At 41.0% G+C, this 15,332-nt stretch overlaps 1 protein-coding gene across 1 annotated transcript in view; it reads right to left on the bottom strand.

Annotated features, from left to right (window-relative positions):
- Nucleotides 1–15,332, bottom strand: part of larp4b (La ribonucleoprotein 4B) — a 124,353-nt gene that overhangs the window by 33,800 nt on the left and 75,221 nt on the right. The window contains exons 11-13 of the mRNA XM_078537352.1: nt 10,101–10,210; nt 6,461–6,709; nt 5,958–6,003 (exon numbers count right to left, since the gene is read on the bottom strand). Coding sequence (XP_078393478.1) covers nt 5,958–6,003; nt 6,461–6,709; nt 10,101–10,210 — 405 coding nt within the window. The remainder of the gene's footprint in view (nt 1–5,957; nt 6,004–6,460; nt 6,710–10,100; nt 10,211–15,332) is intronic.

Here is a 15,332-nt window from a genome sequence, read left to right on the forward strand (position 1 = left end):
TAGGAAGTTCTGAGGAACAAAGAGACCTTAGCGTGTGTGTCCATAGATCTCTGAAGGCGGAGGGGCATGTTAGTGGGGTGGTGAAAAAGGCATATGGGACGCTTGCCTTTATCAATCAAGGCATAGATTACAAAAGTAGGGAGGTCATGTTGGAGTTGCATAGAATCTTGGTGAGGCCACAGCTGGTGTACTGTGTGCAGTTCTGGTTGCCATATTATAGGAAGGATGTGATTGCACTGGAGGGGGTGCAGGGGAGACTCACCAGGATGTTGCCTGGGATGAAACATTTAAGTTATGAAGAGAGGTTGGATAGACTTGGGTTGTTTTCGTTGGAGCAGAGAAGATTGAGGTGCAACCTAATCGAGGCGTACAAATTGAGGGACATAGACAGGGTGGATAGGGAGCAGCTGTTCACCTTAGTTGAAGGGTCAGTCGCAAGGGGACATAAGTTCAAGGTGCGGGGCAGGAGGTTTAGGGGGGGGATGTGAGGAAAAACTTTTTTACCCAGAGGGTGCTGACGGTTTGGAATGTGCTGCCTGGGAGGGTGGTGGAGGTGGGTTGCCTCATATCCTTTAAAAAAGTACCTGGATGAGCACTTGGCACATCATGACATTCAAGGCTATGGGTCAAGTGCTGGTAAATGGGATTAGGTAGGTAGGACAGGTGTTTCTCACCTTGTGTTGGTGCAGGCTCGATGGGCTGAAGAGCCTCTTCTGTGTTGTGATTCTGTGAAAGATGCAACTAATGGAGTGCCACAAGGATCAGTACTAGGGCCTCAATTATTTACTATCTATATTAATTACTTGGTTGGGGGGGGCAGGGCAGAGTGTCATGTATCCAAATTTGCTGACGATACAAAGATAGGTGAGGGGGCATGTTGTGATGAGGGCTTAAGGAATCTGCAAGGAGATATAGATAGGTTGAGTGAGTGGTCGAAAACTTGACAGATGGAGTTTTATGTAAAAGGTGTGAGGTCATGCACTTTGGTAGGGAAAAATCAAATGGCAGACTATTATTTAAATGGAGAGAGACTCCAACAGTGCAGCAGAGGGAGATCAGGGTGTTCTTGTGTATGAAACATAAAAAGTTAGCATGCAGGTATAGCAAGTAATTAAGGCAGCAAATGGAATTTTGGCCTGTACTGCTAGGGGGTTGGAGCTTAAAAATAGGAAAGTCTTGCTACAACTTGCTCCAAGGGTGTTGGTGAGGCCGCACCTGGAGTACTGTGCACAATTTTGGTCCCTGTATTTAAGAAAGGATATTCCGGCATTGGAGGCAGTTCAAAAGATATTCACTAGGCTGATTCCTGGGATGAAGTGGTTGACTTATCAAGAACGGCTAAACAAGTTAGGCCTTTATTCATTAGAGTTTAGAAAAATGAGGAGTGATCCTATTGAAATGCACAAGATTCTGAGAGGACTTGGTAGGGTAGGTGTTGAGATGTTTCCACTAGCGGGGGAATCTCAAACTAGGGGACAAAGTTACAGAATAAGGGGACACTCATTTAAAACTGAGATGCGAAGGAATTTCTTCTCTCAGAGGGTAGTGATTGTCTGGAATTCTCTAACCCAGAGAGTTGTGGAGGCTAGATCATTGAAAGTATTTAAAGAGGAGGTAGATAGATTTTTGAAGCATCAAGGAGTTGAGGGCTATGAGGAGCTGGCATGAAAGAGGAGTTGAAGCCTGAGGTAGATCAGCCATGATCTTATTGAATGGCAGGCAGGCTTTGAGAGGCTGAATGCTCTACTCCTGCTATTTCTTAGATTCTGTGGATGTGCCTTCTATCCACTTCACGTGATATGTCCTTTGCATCCAGGTTAGAGAAAGCCATGTTGAGGTCCACGCAGTGAGGAAATCCTCTCTCGAGAGCGAAATTCTTGTCCCACCATAGTGTTAGGCAAGTTTGTTCTTTACTTCAAAATCAGCGGAGAGTGCCGTCACTTTGCCACTGATTGCAAAATCTGGCCACCGTTTTGGAGCAAGCAAAGTGACATTTGGTTCTGGTTCAATCCAGCAGAAAACTGCCAAATACATGTGCTGAATGACCTATTTTTGTGCTATAAACCTCTTGAATTTTCGGACAATTAGAGTTCAAATAAAATTGTATTTTTATTTAACTACTCAAAACCCCAGAGCAACAGAATTCAAACAAAGTTTAAGTTTCTCTGCAAGTTGCAGACACAAGGAAAGTTAAGAGAGTCTCAAACCATTTCCAAATGGTGAGGACCCAAATTTAAGTGTGGATAAGCTGCCAAACTCATACTACGCACCTTTATCTAGAGGCTATATTTCAGCAAGTTATGAGAACTTCACTCTGCATCCAGCTTAAACGTTTCTACATTAGATCAAGTGTAATGTCGATCAACGTTGCCCAAAACAGAAAAGTAGCTCTATCTCAAGCGAGAAAAATAATCTCAAACAAACCAATTCAACGTGGCCAATTTTAAAATGAGTTACCTGGGGGAAAAAACCTGTCACGTTTATAACAAGGTGTCGACAAGCTGCTCACAGGTTTTAAAATTCAACACTAAACTCCTGACTGTCTGTGCAATCATCAATGAAATAGGAGGGCCTATTTATTTATAATGACACACGTTAAGAGGAGTTAGTAATTGGGGGTGACAGTGGCATGGTGGTCATGTCACTGGCCGAGTAATCCAGGGGCCCAGGTTAATGCTTTGAGGGCATCGGTTCAAATCCAACCATGGCAGCTCTTTCTGTTATTCATTCAATGGATGTGGGCTTCGCTGACTGGGCCAGCATTTATTGCCCATCCCTAGTTGCCCCTGAGAAGGTGGTGGTGAGCTGCCATCTTGAACAGCTGCAGTCCATGGGGTGTAGGTACACCCACAGTGCTGTTAGGAAGGGAGTTCCCAGATTTTGACCCAGTGACAGCGAAGGAACAGCGATATATTTTCAAGTCAGGATGGTGAGTGACTTGGAGGGGAACTTCAGGTGATGGTATTCCCATCTATTTGCTGCCCTAGGTGGAAGTTAAATGCAATTAATTAATAAAAATATCTGGAATTGAAAGCTAGTGACCATGAAACTACAAAGTGTTGCAAAACATCTGGTTCAATGTCCTTTAGGAAAAGAAATCTGCCATCTTTACCTGTTCATAGTCAGGGGTCAGTACTATAGTTACCCAGTAGTTACAAGTGGTTATAATTCTTCTAACTTTTCTTGGGTAACTATTCTGGTAAGAAAGTCAGAGCCACCCAGGATTTGAATTGGAGTCTTGGGTGTCTCCTGCTGCAGGGTGATTGCCCCTCAAAAGTTTGAACTCAAGCAGCCTTTGCGGCAGCGTCCACGGCACATTATCTGGGGTATCTCCCAGGTACGACCTTCTGGATCCGAAGTTATGGCCCAGACATAATCCAAGTGGCTAAAAAGGTTACATACACTTGAGACAGCACAATGTGATCCCTGAAGTAGTTGTATTTTGAAATTTCTAACATCTTAACTGACCCTAAATTATAGAAGATTGGAGAGTACTCAAAGTAACACTACTTAAAGGAAAGGGATCAAAGTATACCAAGAGGTGTACTAACAAGTAAGCTTCTTTTGGAAAATTTATAATCTCATCACACACATTTGCAATATTTCAGCAAACCTCTCTGGGCCAAATTCATAGTCAGGTCAAAGCTGCAGGAAGCTTTCAAGTCTAAGGAGCGTACCCATGTTATTTTATTATGCAACTTGTCTGACAGCAGTTTTAAGATTAACACTGCTCAATGTTTCCAGATAGTAAATAGTGAAGCTGATTGGAATGTAGGTTGGAAACTGGTGCAAACCTTTCGCATACCACATTGGAGACAAAACCATATTAATGTTCACAAACCACTGGAACTGCTTCCACCCCTCTCAAGTTCAGATTGTGTTTCGGATGGGATAGTTGAGTTACACCATAGGGCTATAAGCTGCAACCAGCATTCGGAGCGGAGTCGGAGAGCTAAAAGAGCGCGAGAAGGGGCGAGACCAAGAGCAGAGCCGCAGAGTTAAGAGAGGGCAATAATAGAAGGACCAGAGGGGAAGTGAAGAAACTAAGAAGAAAAGCAAGGAGAGTACATGAAGAGAGACTAGCAGCAAATATAATAGGGAATCCCAAGGTCCTCTATAAGAAGAAACGGGTGGTAAAAGAAAGAGTAGGGCTGACTTAGGGCCAAAAAATGGAACTTGCATGTGGAGGCTGGAGAAATAGTGGCGGTGTTGAATGAGTACTTTGCATCTGTCTTTACAAAGGAACAACTTACTACCCAGGCCAATGTGAGATAGGAGGTAACTGATACACTAGAAGAACTTATAATCAAGAAGGTGGTCGTGTTGGAAAGGCTATTTTTACTTAAAATAAATAAGGACCGGATGAGATACATCCGAGGGTACTGAAGGAAGAGAGAGTGGAAATTGCAGTCTTCCTTAGACACAGAGGAGGTGCCAGAGGACTGGAGAACTCTGTACAAGGGTATAACATTCACAAAGGGGTGCAAGGATAAAGCTGGCAACTCCAGGCCAGTCAGTTTGACCTCAGTAGTAGGGAAACATATGGAAACTAAAGTACGGTATAAAATCAATAGTCACTTAAACAAGTGCAGGTTAATTAAGGAAAGCCACCATGGATTCTTCAGGGGAAAATCATGTTTAACTAACTTGGAGGTTTTTTTTGAGGTGGTAACAGAGGAGGGTGATGAAGGAAACGCAGTTGATGTAGCATATATGGATTTTCAAAAGGCATTTGATACAGTGCCACACAACAGACTTGTGAACAAAATTCTAGTTCATGGAATAGAAGGGAAAGTAAGCACTTGGATAAGAAATTGGCTGAGTGACAGGAAACAGGGAGTAGTGATAAATGGTTGTTTTTCAGATTTGTAGTGGAGTTCCTCAGGGGTCAGTGTTGGGACCCTTCCTCTTCCTGATATATACTAATGACCTAGACTGTGGTGTGCAGGGCATGATTTCAAAATCTGCAGATGAAACGAAGATTGGAAATGTTGTCAACTGTGATAGGGATAATCTTGAAGGGCATAGACATGTTGGTGGATTGGGCAGACAAGTGGCAGATGAAGTTCAATGCAGAGAAGTGCGAGGTGATTTGTTTTGGCAGGATAGATATGTTAAGACAGTATAAAATAAAGGGAGAGCCTCTAAAGCAGATGCAGGAACAGAGGGGCCCCATAAGTCATTGAAGATGGCAGGGCATGCTGAGAGGGCAATTAATAAAGCATATAGTATCTTAGGCTTTATTAATAGGATTATTGAGTATAAGGGTAAGGAGATCATGTTGAACTTGCATAAGACACTAGTTAGCCTTCATCTGGAGTACTGTGTCGAGTTCTGGGCGCCATATTTGAGGAAGAAATGTGAAGGCATTGGAGAGAATACAAGAGGAGATTCACAAGAACGATTTCAGGGATGATCTCAGGGATGAAGGACTGTAGCTATGAGGATAGATTGGAGAGGTTGGGGCTGTTTTCCTTGGAGAAAAGAAGGCTGAGAGGAGACTTGATAGAGGTATTCAAGATCCTGAGGGGTATGGACAGGGTAAATAGTGAGAAACTGTTCCCACTCGAGGGTGCATCAAGAACTAGAGGGCACAGGTTCAAAATAATTGGCAAAAGGAGTAAATGTGGAGAGGGGAAAAAAATTTTCACCCAGAGTGGTTGGAGTCTGGAACAAGCTTCCTGAAAGTGTGATGGAGGCAGTTTCAATTTAGGTATTCCAAAGGAAATTGGATTGCTACCTGAAAAGAGAGAATGTGCAAGGTTACAGGGATAAGGAAGGAGAGTTTGACTAGGTAGAATGCTCTTTCAGAGAGCCAGTGCAGACTTGATAAATTAAATGGCCTCCTTCTGCAGTGTAAAGATGCTGTGATTTACATAGTGGCACTACATAATGCTCTACCACATGAAAGCTCAATGACAGTCAACGTTTAAAACTTCAATATGAAAATTTCATACCATAAACTTGTCTTCCCTTTTCTTCCTGTATCCATACGAATTCTTCCTGGATAAAAAAATAAAATTCCATAAAGACTAATATTCAGGGAAAACAAATCACTAACTCCGATGTTTCTCTCACCTTCTATACATCCAATCATAAATGATCAATCTTTAAAGGCATGCTTTGCTTGACAGAGCAAGTTAGCCAAATTACTCTTCCCTAGATCCCTCGATCCATCCCATTGTAGGTCAGGAGTTTTAAAATCACTCATTTATTCTGGAAATTTTATATGGATGATATTTGATGGGGGGTGGAGATGGGAGAGGGGAAGAACAGGGATGAAAAGACAAACTAAGACAAAATGGCAGGGAATCACAGGATGACCAGCAGTAAATTCAGATTTTCTTGTACAGCAATAATCACATCTTATTTAGCTAAACATCTTTAATAAGATGTCTGACGAAAGGTGAAAGGAGTCGATCCTTGCTGTTACGTTCTTATTTCAGTTATTTCGACTCACCTTCCTCGGCCCATGCTGGGTGATGAATCAGCATTGATTTGCTCTGACCTTCCAATCCCAAAATCTCTCTTATAACCTGCATTGCTATGGATCCGTGTCCTGTTGGGTCCAGCCGGTCGCATCTGAGGACTTCGAACACCATTCAATAGACGGTCCGTAGAAAAATTAAATATCGTTGGGCTCTCTAAAAGTCCTGGTCCACGATCTGTATTCGGCAATGTGGGGCGTAGATGGGATTTGCTGTGGTTCCTATGAGAAGTGCAAATTAATTATGCTTATCTAGAGGAAGGCCAATCATTTTAAGACCACAAATAGTGATGACATTACCAGTTATAGGAAGGATTTAAAACATTGAAATCCATAGGATACAGTACATTGCTGCCAGCGCAATTTTGGAAATACTACAAAGGAGGATTGGTAGGCAGTGCAAAATTGGAGGATTAAGAGTGTTTTCTACAGAAAACTCCATGCCTGGTGAGTATGAGAGGTGCTGCAGCTAGATTAACATGTTCCTATATAATTTCTGGTCCTGGCCTGCACTAATAATAACCAAACTTGTCCGAGAGTCGAAGGTCATTACTCACATTGAGGATTCAGATCAACTCTCTTGCATGAATTACTGCTTGCAGCAGGATGAAACAACCCATTGCCATAAGAGTCAACCCATCCTCAACACATCTTAATTAAGCATTCATGAGGTTATAGCCAATTGCAGGTTGACAGACAAGGCTCCACCCAAAGCTGCATAATTGCCCAGCAATTTAACTTCTTTCCTGCAGAGCTATATATAATAAAACTCCCTTCACTAGGTATACTAGAGGCACTAGATGTACCAAAAGGCAGAGGAACAACCCAGTCAAAGATGGGAAACTGGAGCGGACCATCTGTTATTGGCACAAGGGCAGCATTTAAAGCAATAGTCTAACGAAACGAGATTGATCTGCGGGATAGCCAGAGCCTTTCACAAAATTATTGCAAAGTGGATGTACCTACATCACATGGATTGAAGTGGTTCTCAAAGGCAATTAGGAATGGGTGACAAATGGCCTTGTCTGCAACACCCACATTCCCCCAAGACTACAAATTTCACTCACCTAAGCTTCCTCATTCTGCATTTTGCTAATGTTTGGTCTAAGTGATTAACTCCATGTAGAAGCACCTGGTTTCCTTATCCTGCTGCTATTACTTACTGGAACTAAACTCAAAATCAGCAGCACATAATTCTGTAACACTGAATATTGGAAGCTTATGTACAATGCCACCTTAATGATCACTGCAATGTTAAGACTGTTAGAAGTTGGTGCTTACGCAACTTGCACCCAACCACATTATAACCAAGCTAAAAATGCACTGAAGTCCGAGTTAGATCTTAAAAATGCAAGACAAATGTATTTTTACATCTTATCTTAATTGCTACTTGTAGGAAAAAAGGCATTGCTCAGATGTGAACCAAGTGAACTGTTGAAATATTTTGAAAAGATGTGTGATACTATTGCTAGATTTCTTCTGCTTATGCACGCTTATGACGAAGAACAGTTCGTCCACCTACAACTGCTCATGCACTGTGCTATCGTTTTCATTAACGTAACAAAAGTGCCTCTTGTCATGTACCCGAAAGACCCTTTTCTTTCCTATTTGAACTGGCAGTTCTGCCATTTTTGAAGTCAAAGCAATGATGCAATTACACAAATAAAATCTGTTAGGTTAGTTATCACATTTGTAATATACCATCACAAAATTAAGAAATCTAAAAACCTCCATGGTTTGAGATATTGTTTTCATTTTACGCTGCTCCTACTACTGGTGACATCTTCAACCACCAAAATGACATTAAGTCACTGTCCAAATGCTCTCCAGATACAACCCAAATATGGAACAGTAAAACTGTACTTGGGAAATTTACCCCACAGATTAAGTAGCCAGAGTTTAAACATTTTATACACCCATTACTTGACTGAATATCCAAATGAAAACTCTATGATCGCTATTATTTTGACTTGCATAACTCTCACAAAAGGGAGACATAGATCTTAAGTTTCACAGAAAAGATTCCACTTAAACTAAAAACTTCAGTAATTCAGAATGGGACATAGCTGCATAATAACTACAACAACATAACTGGGGTCTTCATGCACGAATCGCAAAGGGCTAGCATGCAAGTTCAGCGGGTAGTAGGGAAGACAAATGGAATGTTGGCCTTTATTTCAAAGGGAATGGAGTATAAAAATAGGGAAGTCTTGTAGAACTATACAAGGCACTAGTTAGACGACACCTAGAATACTGTGAACAGTTTTGGTCCCCTTATCTGAGGAAAGATATACTGGCATTGGAGGCAGTCCAGAGAAGGTTCACTAGATTGGTCCCAGGTATGGAAGGATTTTCTCATAAGGAAAGATTGAGTAGGTTGGGCCTGTACTCTTTGGAGTTTAGAAGAATGAGAGGCGACCTTATTGAAACCTATAAGATTCTTAGAGGGCTTGACAGGGTAGATGTTGAGAGGTTGTTTCCCCTTGTGGGAGAGTCTAGGACCAGAGGGTAAAATCTCAGAGTGAGGGGTTGCCCATTTAAGACAGAGATGAGAAGGAATTTCTTCTCTAGACGGTAGTGAATCTGTGGAATTCTTTACCACAAAGGGCTGTAGAGGTTAGGCCATTAAGTATACTCAAGGCTGAGGTAGACAGATTTTTCATCAGTAGGGGAATCAAGGGTTATGGGGAAAAGGCAGGAAAGTGGAGTTGAGGATTATCAGATCAGCATGGTCTCATTGAATGGCAGAGTGGACTCGATGGGCTGAATGGCCTACTTCTGCTCCTACGTCTTATGCTCTTAAAAGAACATAGGAACCAGTATTCGGAAGGTAAAATGTTAAGTGGCTTTGAATAAAACGAGATAAATCTACAGAAATGACTTGGATTTTAAATACTGTGGCAACACAATGGGGAGAGCCATGGAAATGAAACAGCTAGAAATCTTTGCAAAATGGTTAGCCATTTTGGAAAATGAAGTTTAATACTTCAGGAATTTGAAACAGTGCACTGTGTACACAGAAAACTGTACATTATAATTAAAGAATGAGTGGAATGAATTAGAATTGAGATATTCCACTATTACTCCCAAACACGCACTGTGTAGGCATCATTTCAAATTTTAAAATTACTAAAATGCTCAGTTATACAGCCAGAGTGGCAGCAATTCTGTCTGTAGAAATAGTAAGGTTTTACAATGTACTGATTGCACAACAATTAGAGCATTGTGTTCAGTTCGGACCATACCACAAAAAAGGTACAAGTGTTGGAAAAAGTTCCCAAATGTGAAGGAGCTGAGATTTAAGGAAATATTTATTCTTAACATCCAAAGTAATGCATAATACTGTAATGATCTTAAGCCATTCTTGCCTAAGTTGCCTTTCTCCTCAACTCTTGGCTCCTTGGGAGGCAGTCGGAAACAAAATCCAAGCCTCCAGCAATATCTGTAATTAATAAAAAGGTATGCAAATATAACAGGATGCCCCCTCCTCCTTTTGCATATTATGAAACAGCCCCTTTCCTTTTTGCATTTCTCTCCACACATTAGGGAGGCTGTAATTGCTTCTAATCTAGATACTCTTTATTTTAAAATCAGCTTTCAAAAGAGATCTTACCTGTTTCTAGGATTATATTGTCTGAGTGAGGCCAAAGGGGCTGTAGCAGATTTGAAGTTTGGAGCTGCAGTAAATCCATTTATGAAACCAGCATTTGGGAATGGAGATACCTACAAAAATTGAATTTATGCTGTTATATGCAAATAATATTTTAATACATAAAAAATGACAGCCCAATTGTTGAAAATCAAAAATCCAGTGTAGTGTTAATTCTACATATATGAAATCCAAAAGGAACATTCCAGAAGTACATAAATTCCTGCGCATGTTTTTCCATTGTAACAGAGTTTCAAGAGTGGATTCCTAATCAGGTTAGGTAATTTAAGCCAAACTGAGTTCCAAGTCATGCCATTATTGAAATAAAGATGCTACTATTCTTAATGTCCAAAAAGCATGGATTAAGAAATTTGCAGTCAGGAAACCACTGTTGTACTTTCAATGAGGCACTTTCCAACTTCATCTAAAACCATAAAGACAAATTAATGTGGTTTTGAGAATATAGGGCATGTTGCACAAACCTACGAAATCTTGAAGGGCAAATATATTTGTAGGCATGAGCAATCCAGTGAATAGAACCTGATTGGATTTTGAGAAAGATTTGAGCAATAAACTGAATAAAAAAGGGGGGTTGAATAAATCAAGTTACTTTGCTAACTTAACAAAAAATGGTTATAAACAAAAGTTATGGAAGAGACAGCAATTAGCAGTTTCCCACAGGAATGTGCTCCGCATGCACTGTTTAGCGCATGCGTTGCTTTGGCCATTACTACAACACATTGTCTTAACAACCAAGTCATGTGGCTTACAGGGTTAAGAAGAAAGATACTGCAATAAACGTGTGTGATTTTAATCTACATATAGATTAGACAAATCAGAAAGGTAGCCTGGGAGATGAATTCATAGCATTTTCAGTATATTCTAGAGCCAGAGAGGTCATACTGGACCTGGTAATGTGCAATAAAACAAGAGTAATTAATGACCTCACAGCGAAGCAGCTTTCAAGTAGCAGTAATCATAACATGGCTGAATTACACAGTTTGAAGGTGTGAGGAGAGCCTAAGACAAGTGTTTTAAACTTAAACACAGGCAATTACAAGGGTGTGAAGAGGGAAATTAGGTTAAATGATAGGACAGTAGAGAAGCAATGGCAGATGTTTAAGGAGGTATTTCATAACTCAGCAATGAGAATGGAGGCACCATCCGTGGCTTATGTAGTATCAAATTAAAAGAAAAAAGCATACAATTCTGCAGTCATCAGTAAATAAGATTAGCCAGGGTTTAAAACCAGAGAAAAAAATGAGGATGGAGAAATCTGAATGAGAGAAAGCTAGCTAGAAATATAAAAACAGGCAGTAAGAGTTTCAACAAGTATTTAAAAAGGAAAAGAGTAACTAAAGGGAGTGTTGGTACTCTAGTGAGCAGGATTAATAATGGGAAAAAGGAAAAGGCTGAAGCGTTGAACACATACTGTGTGTCTGTATTTACTGTAGAAGACAAAAAACATCCCAAAAGTGCCTGCAAATCAAATAGTAAAAGGGACAAAGGATCTTAAAGCAATTGCCAGGACAAGGTCCTGAAAAAAAAATGTACCAGAACCTCTCAACAAGATAGCCTGCGCCCTACGGTCTAAACCAAGTGGCTGAGATTCAAGAAAGGAGGGAGACAGAAAGCAGGAAATTGCCAGCCTGTTAGCCTAACATCTGTCATAGGGAAAACGCTAGGATCTATTGAGGTTATAGCAGGAACTCAGAAAATCTTAATGTAATCAGGCAGAGCAAATGTGGTTTTGTGAAAGGGGATGTCCGGGGTTGTCCCATGGGGTCAGTCTGGGTCTTTACAATAGTTACCCAGAAGTTAGAAGAGGTTTTAATTCTTCTAACCTTTTCTGGGTAACTATTGTTATAACCCTGGCAGAACTATCCGAAGTTTGCGATTTAAAATCACATTTTCGGATTTATTAGAGTTCTTGAGGAAGTAACAAGCAACATGGATAATGGGGAACCTGTAGATGTGATGTACTTGGGATTTCCAAAAGGAACTTGCAACATCAAAGGCACAAAATAGGAGCTCGTGGTGTAGGGAGTAACACATTATCATGGATAGAGGATTGATTAGCAAACAGAGTAGGGTTAAATGGGTAATTTCTGGCTTGGCAGACTATAACTAGGGAGTGTCACAGAGTTCAGTGCTGGGTCTCAACTATTTAACAATTTACATCAATGACTTGGATGGAGGGACCAAACGATTGGTTGCTAAATTTGTTGATGACACAAAGACAGGTAGGCAGTAGATTGTGAAAAGGACATGGAGTCTGCAAAGGGATACTGATAGTTTAAATTAGTGTGCAAAAATTTGGCAGATGCAGTATAACATGAACATACAAACATAGAAACTAGGAGGAGTAGGCCATTCGGCCCTTCGAGCCTCCTTCGCCATTCAATATGATCATGGCTGATCCTTTCTCAATGCCATATTCCCGCGCTCTCTCTCCATACCCCTTGATGCCCCTATATCCAAAAAGTTATCAATTTCTTAAGAGGGTTAATTAGGAGGAGTTAGCCACTCGGTCCCTTGAGCCTGCTCCGCCATTCAATAAGATCATGGTTGATCTGATTGTAACCTCAACCCCACATTTCTGCCTACCCCTGATAACCTTTCACCCTCTTTTAATCAAGAATCTATCTAAGTCTGCCTTAAAAAATATTCAAAGACTCTGCTTCCATCACCTTTTGGAGGAAGCGTGTTCCAAGGACTCACTACCCTCAGAAAAAATTTCTCCTCATCTCGGTCCTAAATGAGCGACCCCTTATCTTTAAACAGTGATCCCTAGTTCTAGATTCTCCCACAGGAGGAAACATCCTGTCCACATACACCCTTTCAAGGCTCCTCAAGATATTAAAGGTTTCAATTAAGACACCTTTTACTCTAAATTCAGTGGATACAAGCCTAACCTGTCCAGCCTTTCCTCATAAGACAAGCCACCCATTCCTGGTATTAGTCTAGTAAATGTTCTCTGCACTGCTTCTAATGCATTTACATCCTTCTATAAATGAGGAGGCCAGTACTGTACACAATGCTCCAGACGTGGTCTCACCAGTGCCCTGTACAACTGAAGCATATAAACTCTACTTTTATAATCAATTCCCCTCACAATAAATGGTAACATTCTATTAGCTATCCCAATTACTTGCTGTACCTGCATACTAGTCTTTTGTGATTCATACACAAGAACACCTAGATGCCCCTGAATCTCAGAGCTCTGCAATCTCTCACCATTTAGATAATAAGCTTTTTTATTCTTCCTGCTAAAATGGACAATTTCACATTTGTCCACATTATACTCCATTTGCCAGATCTTTGCCCACTCACTTAGCCTATCCATACCACTTATGTCCTCTTCACAATTTACCTTCCCACCTACCTTAGTGTCATCAGCAAATTTACCAACCATACCTTTGGTCCCTTCATCCAAGTCATTTATATAAAATGTTGAGGCACCAGCCCTGATCCCCATGGCACACCACTCGTCACATCCTTGCAACCAGAAAAAGACCCATTTATGCCAACTTTGCTTCCTGTTAGCTGGCAAATCTTCTATCCATGCCAGTGTTTTACCCCCTACACACCATGAGCTTTTAATTTTTGCAATAACCTGTGATGTGGCACTTTATCAAATGCCTTCTGGAAGTCTAAGTACAGTACATCCCCCTTTATCCAGAGCACATGTGACTCCTTCAAAGAACTCCAATAAGTTGGTTAAACATGATTTCCCTTTCACAAAACCATGTTGAGTCTGTCTGATTGCCTTGAATTTTTCTAACTGTCTTGTTATAACGTCTTTAATAATAGCTTCTAACATTTTCCCCATGATAGATGTTAGGACTGGCCTGAAGTTTCCTGTTTTCCGTCTCCCTCCCTTATTGAAAAAAGGAGCTATATTCGCTATTTTCCAATCTAATGGAACCTTCACCAAACCTGAGGAATTTTGGAAAATTAAAACCAATGCATCAACTATCTTACTAGCCACTTCTTTCAAGACCTCAGGGTGAAGTCTATCTGGACCTGGGGATTTGTCAGCCTGCAGCCCCAACAATTTGCTCAATACTACTTCCCTGGTGATTGTAATTTTCACCGAGTTCTTCCATCCTTTCCATCTCCTGATTTACAGCTAATTCCAGGATGTCACTTGTGTCCTCCAAGTGGGAGAATGTGAACTTGTCCAGTGGCAAGAAAAATAGAAAAGCAGCATATTATAAAGAGAGAGATTCCAGAGCTCTGGCACAGGTCTGTGGCACATGAATCACAAAGTCAGGTACAGCCACTGGCAATAGCATAGTGGTATTTTCACTGGGCTAATGATGACCATGAAACCATTGCCCATTGTCATAAAAACCCATCTGGTTCACTAATGTCCTTTAGGGAAGGAAATCTGTCATCCTTACCTGGTCTGGCCTACATGTGACTCCAGACCCACAGCAATATGGTTGACTCTTAAATGCTCTCTTGAGGCCAACTGGGGATGGGTAATAAATGCTGGCTGAGCCAGCGACGCCCACATCCCATGAACGAAAAAAAAAATTTGGACGGCAAATGGAATGTTTACTCTCCCCTCCCTTTTCCAAAACACAAGTATAAAAGTTGCAAAGTTTTGTTATAGTTGCACAGGGCATTGGTGAGACCACAACTGTACAGTTCTGATCTCCTTAAAGATATAATTTCATTAGCAATTCAGAGAAGGTTCACTTGACTGAATTCCTAGAATGAAGTGGTTAGCTTATGAGGAAAAAAGTTGGCCTGTATCCATTATAGTTTAGAAGAATGACAGGTGATCTTATTGAAACCTAAAATCCTGAGGGGACTTGACAGGGTGGATTCTGAGAGGGTGTTTCCCCTCTCAGGGGAGACAAGAACTAGGGGACACAGTTTAGGAGTAAGTGGTCTCCCTTTTAAGATGGAGATGAGAAATTGAGGGATTTTTTTGACTCATTCATGGATGTGGAATTCTTTTCCCCAGAGAGCAGGGGAGGCAGGTTCATTGAATTTGAGTTAGATTGACTCTTGTTAATCAAGAATCTAAGGTTATATGAAGTAGAGAGGAAAGCAGAGTTGAGGTCACAACCAGATCAGCCACGATCTTATTAAATGGTGGAACAAGTTAGAGAGGCCGAATGGCCCACTCCTGTTAATTCTTTTGGACAGATATTCTTTTTTTTTTCTTTCATGGGATGTGGC

This window comes from Cetorhinus maximus, chromosome 3 (genome assembly GCF_964194155.1).
Source record: "Cetorhinus maximus chromosome 3, sCetMax3.hap1.1, whole genome shotgun sequence".
Lineage (NCBI taxonomy): Eukaryota > Metazoa > Chordata > Chondrichthyes > Lamniformes > Cetorhinidae > Cetorhinus > Cetorhinus maximus.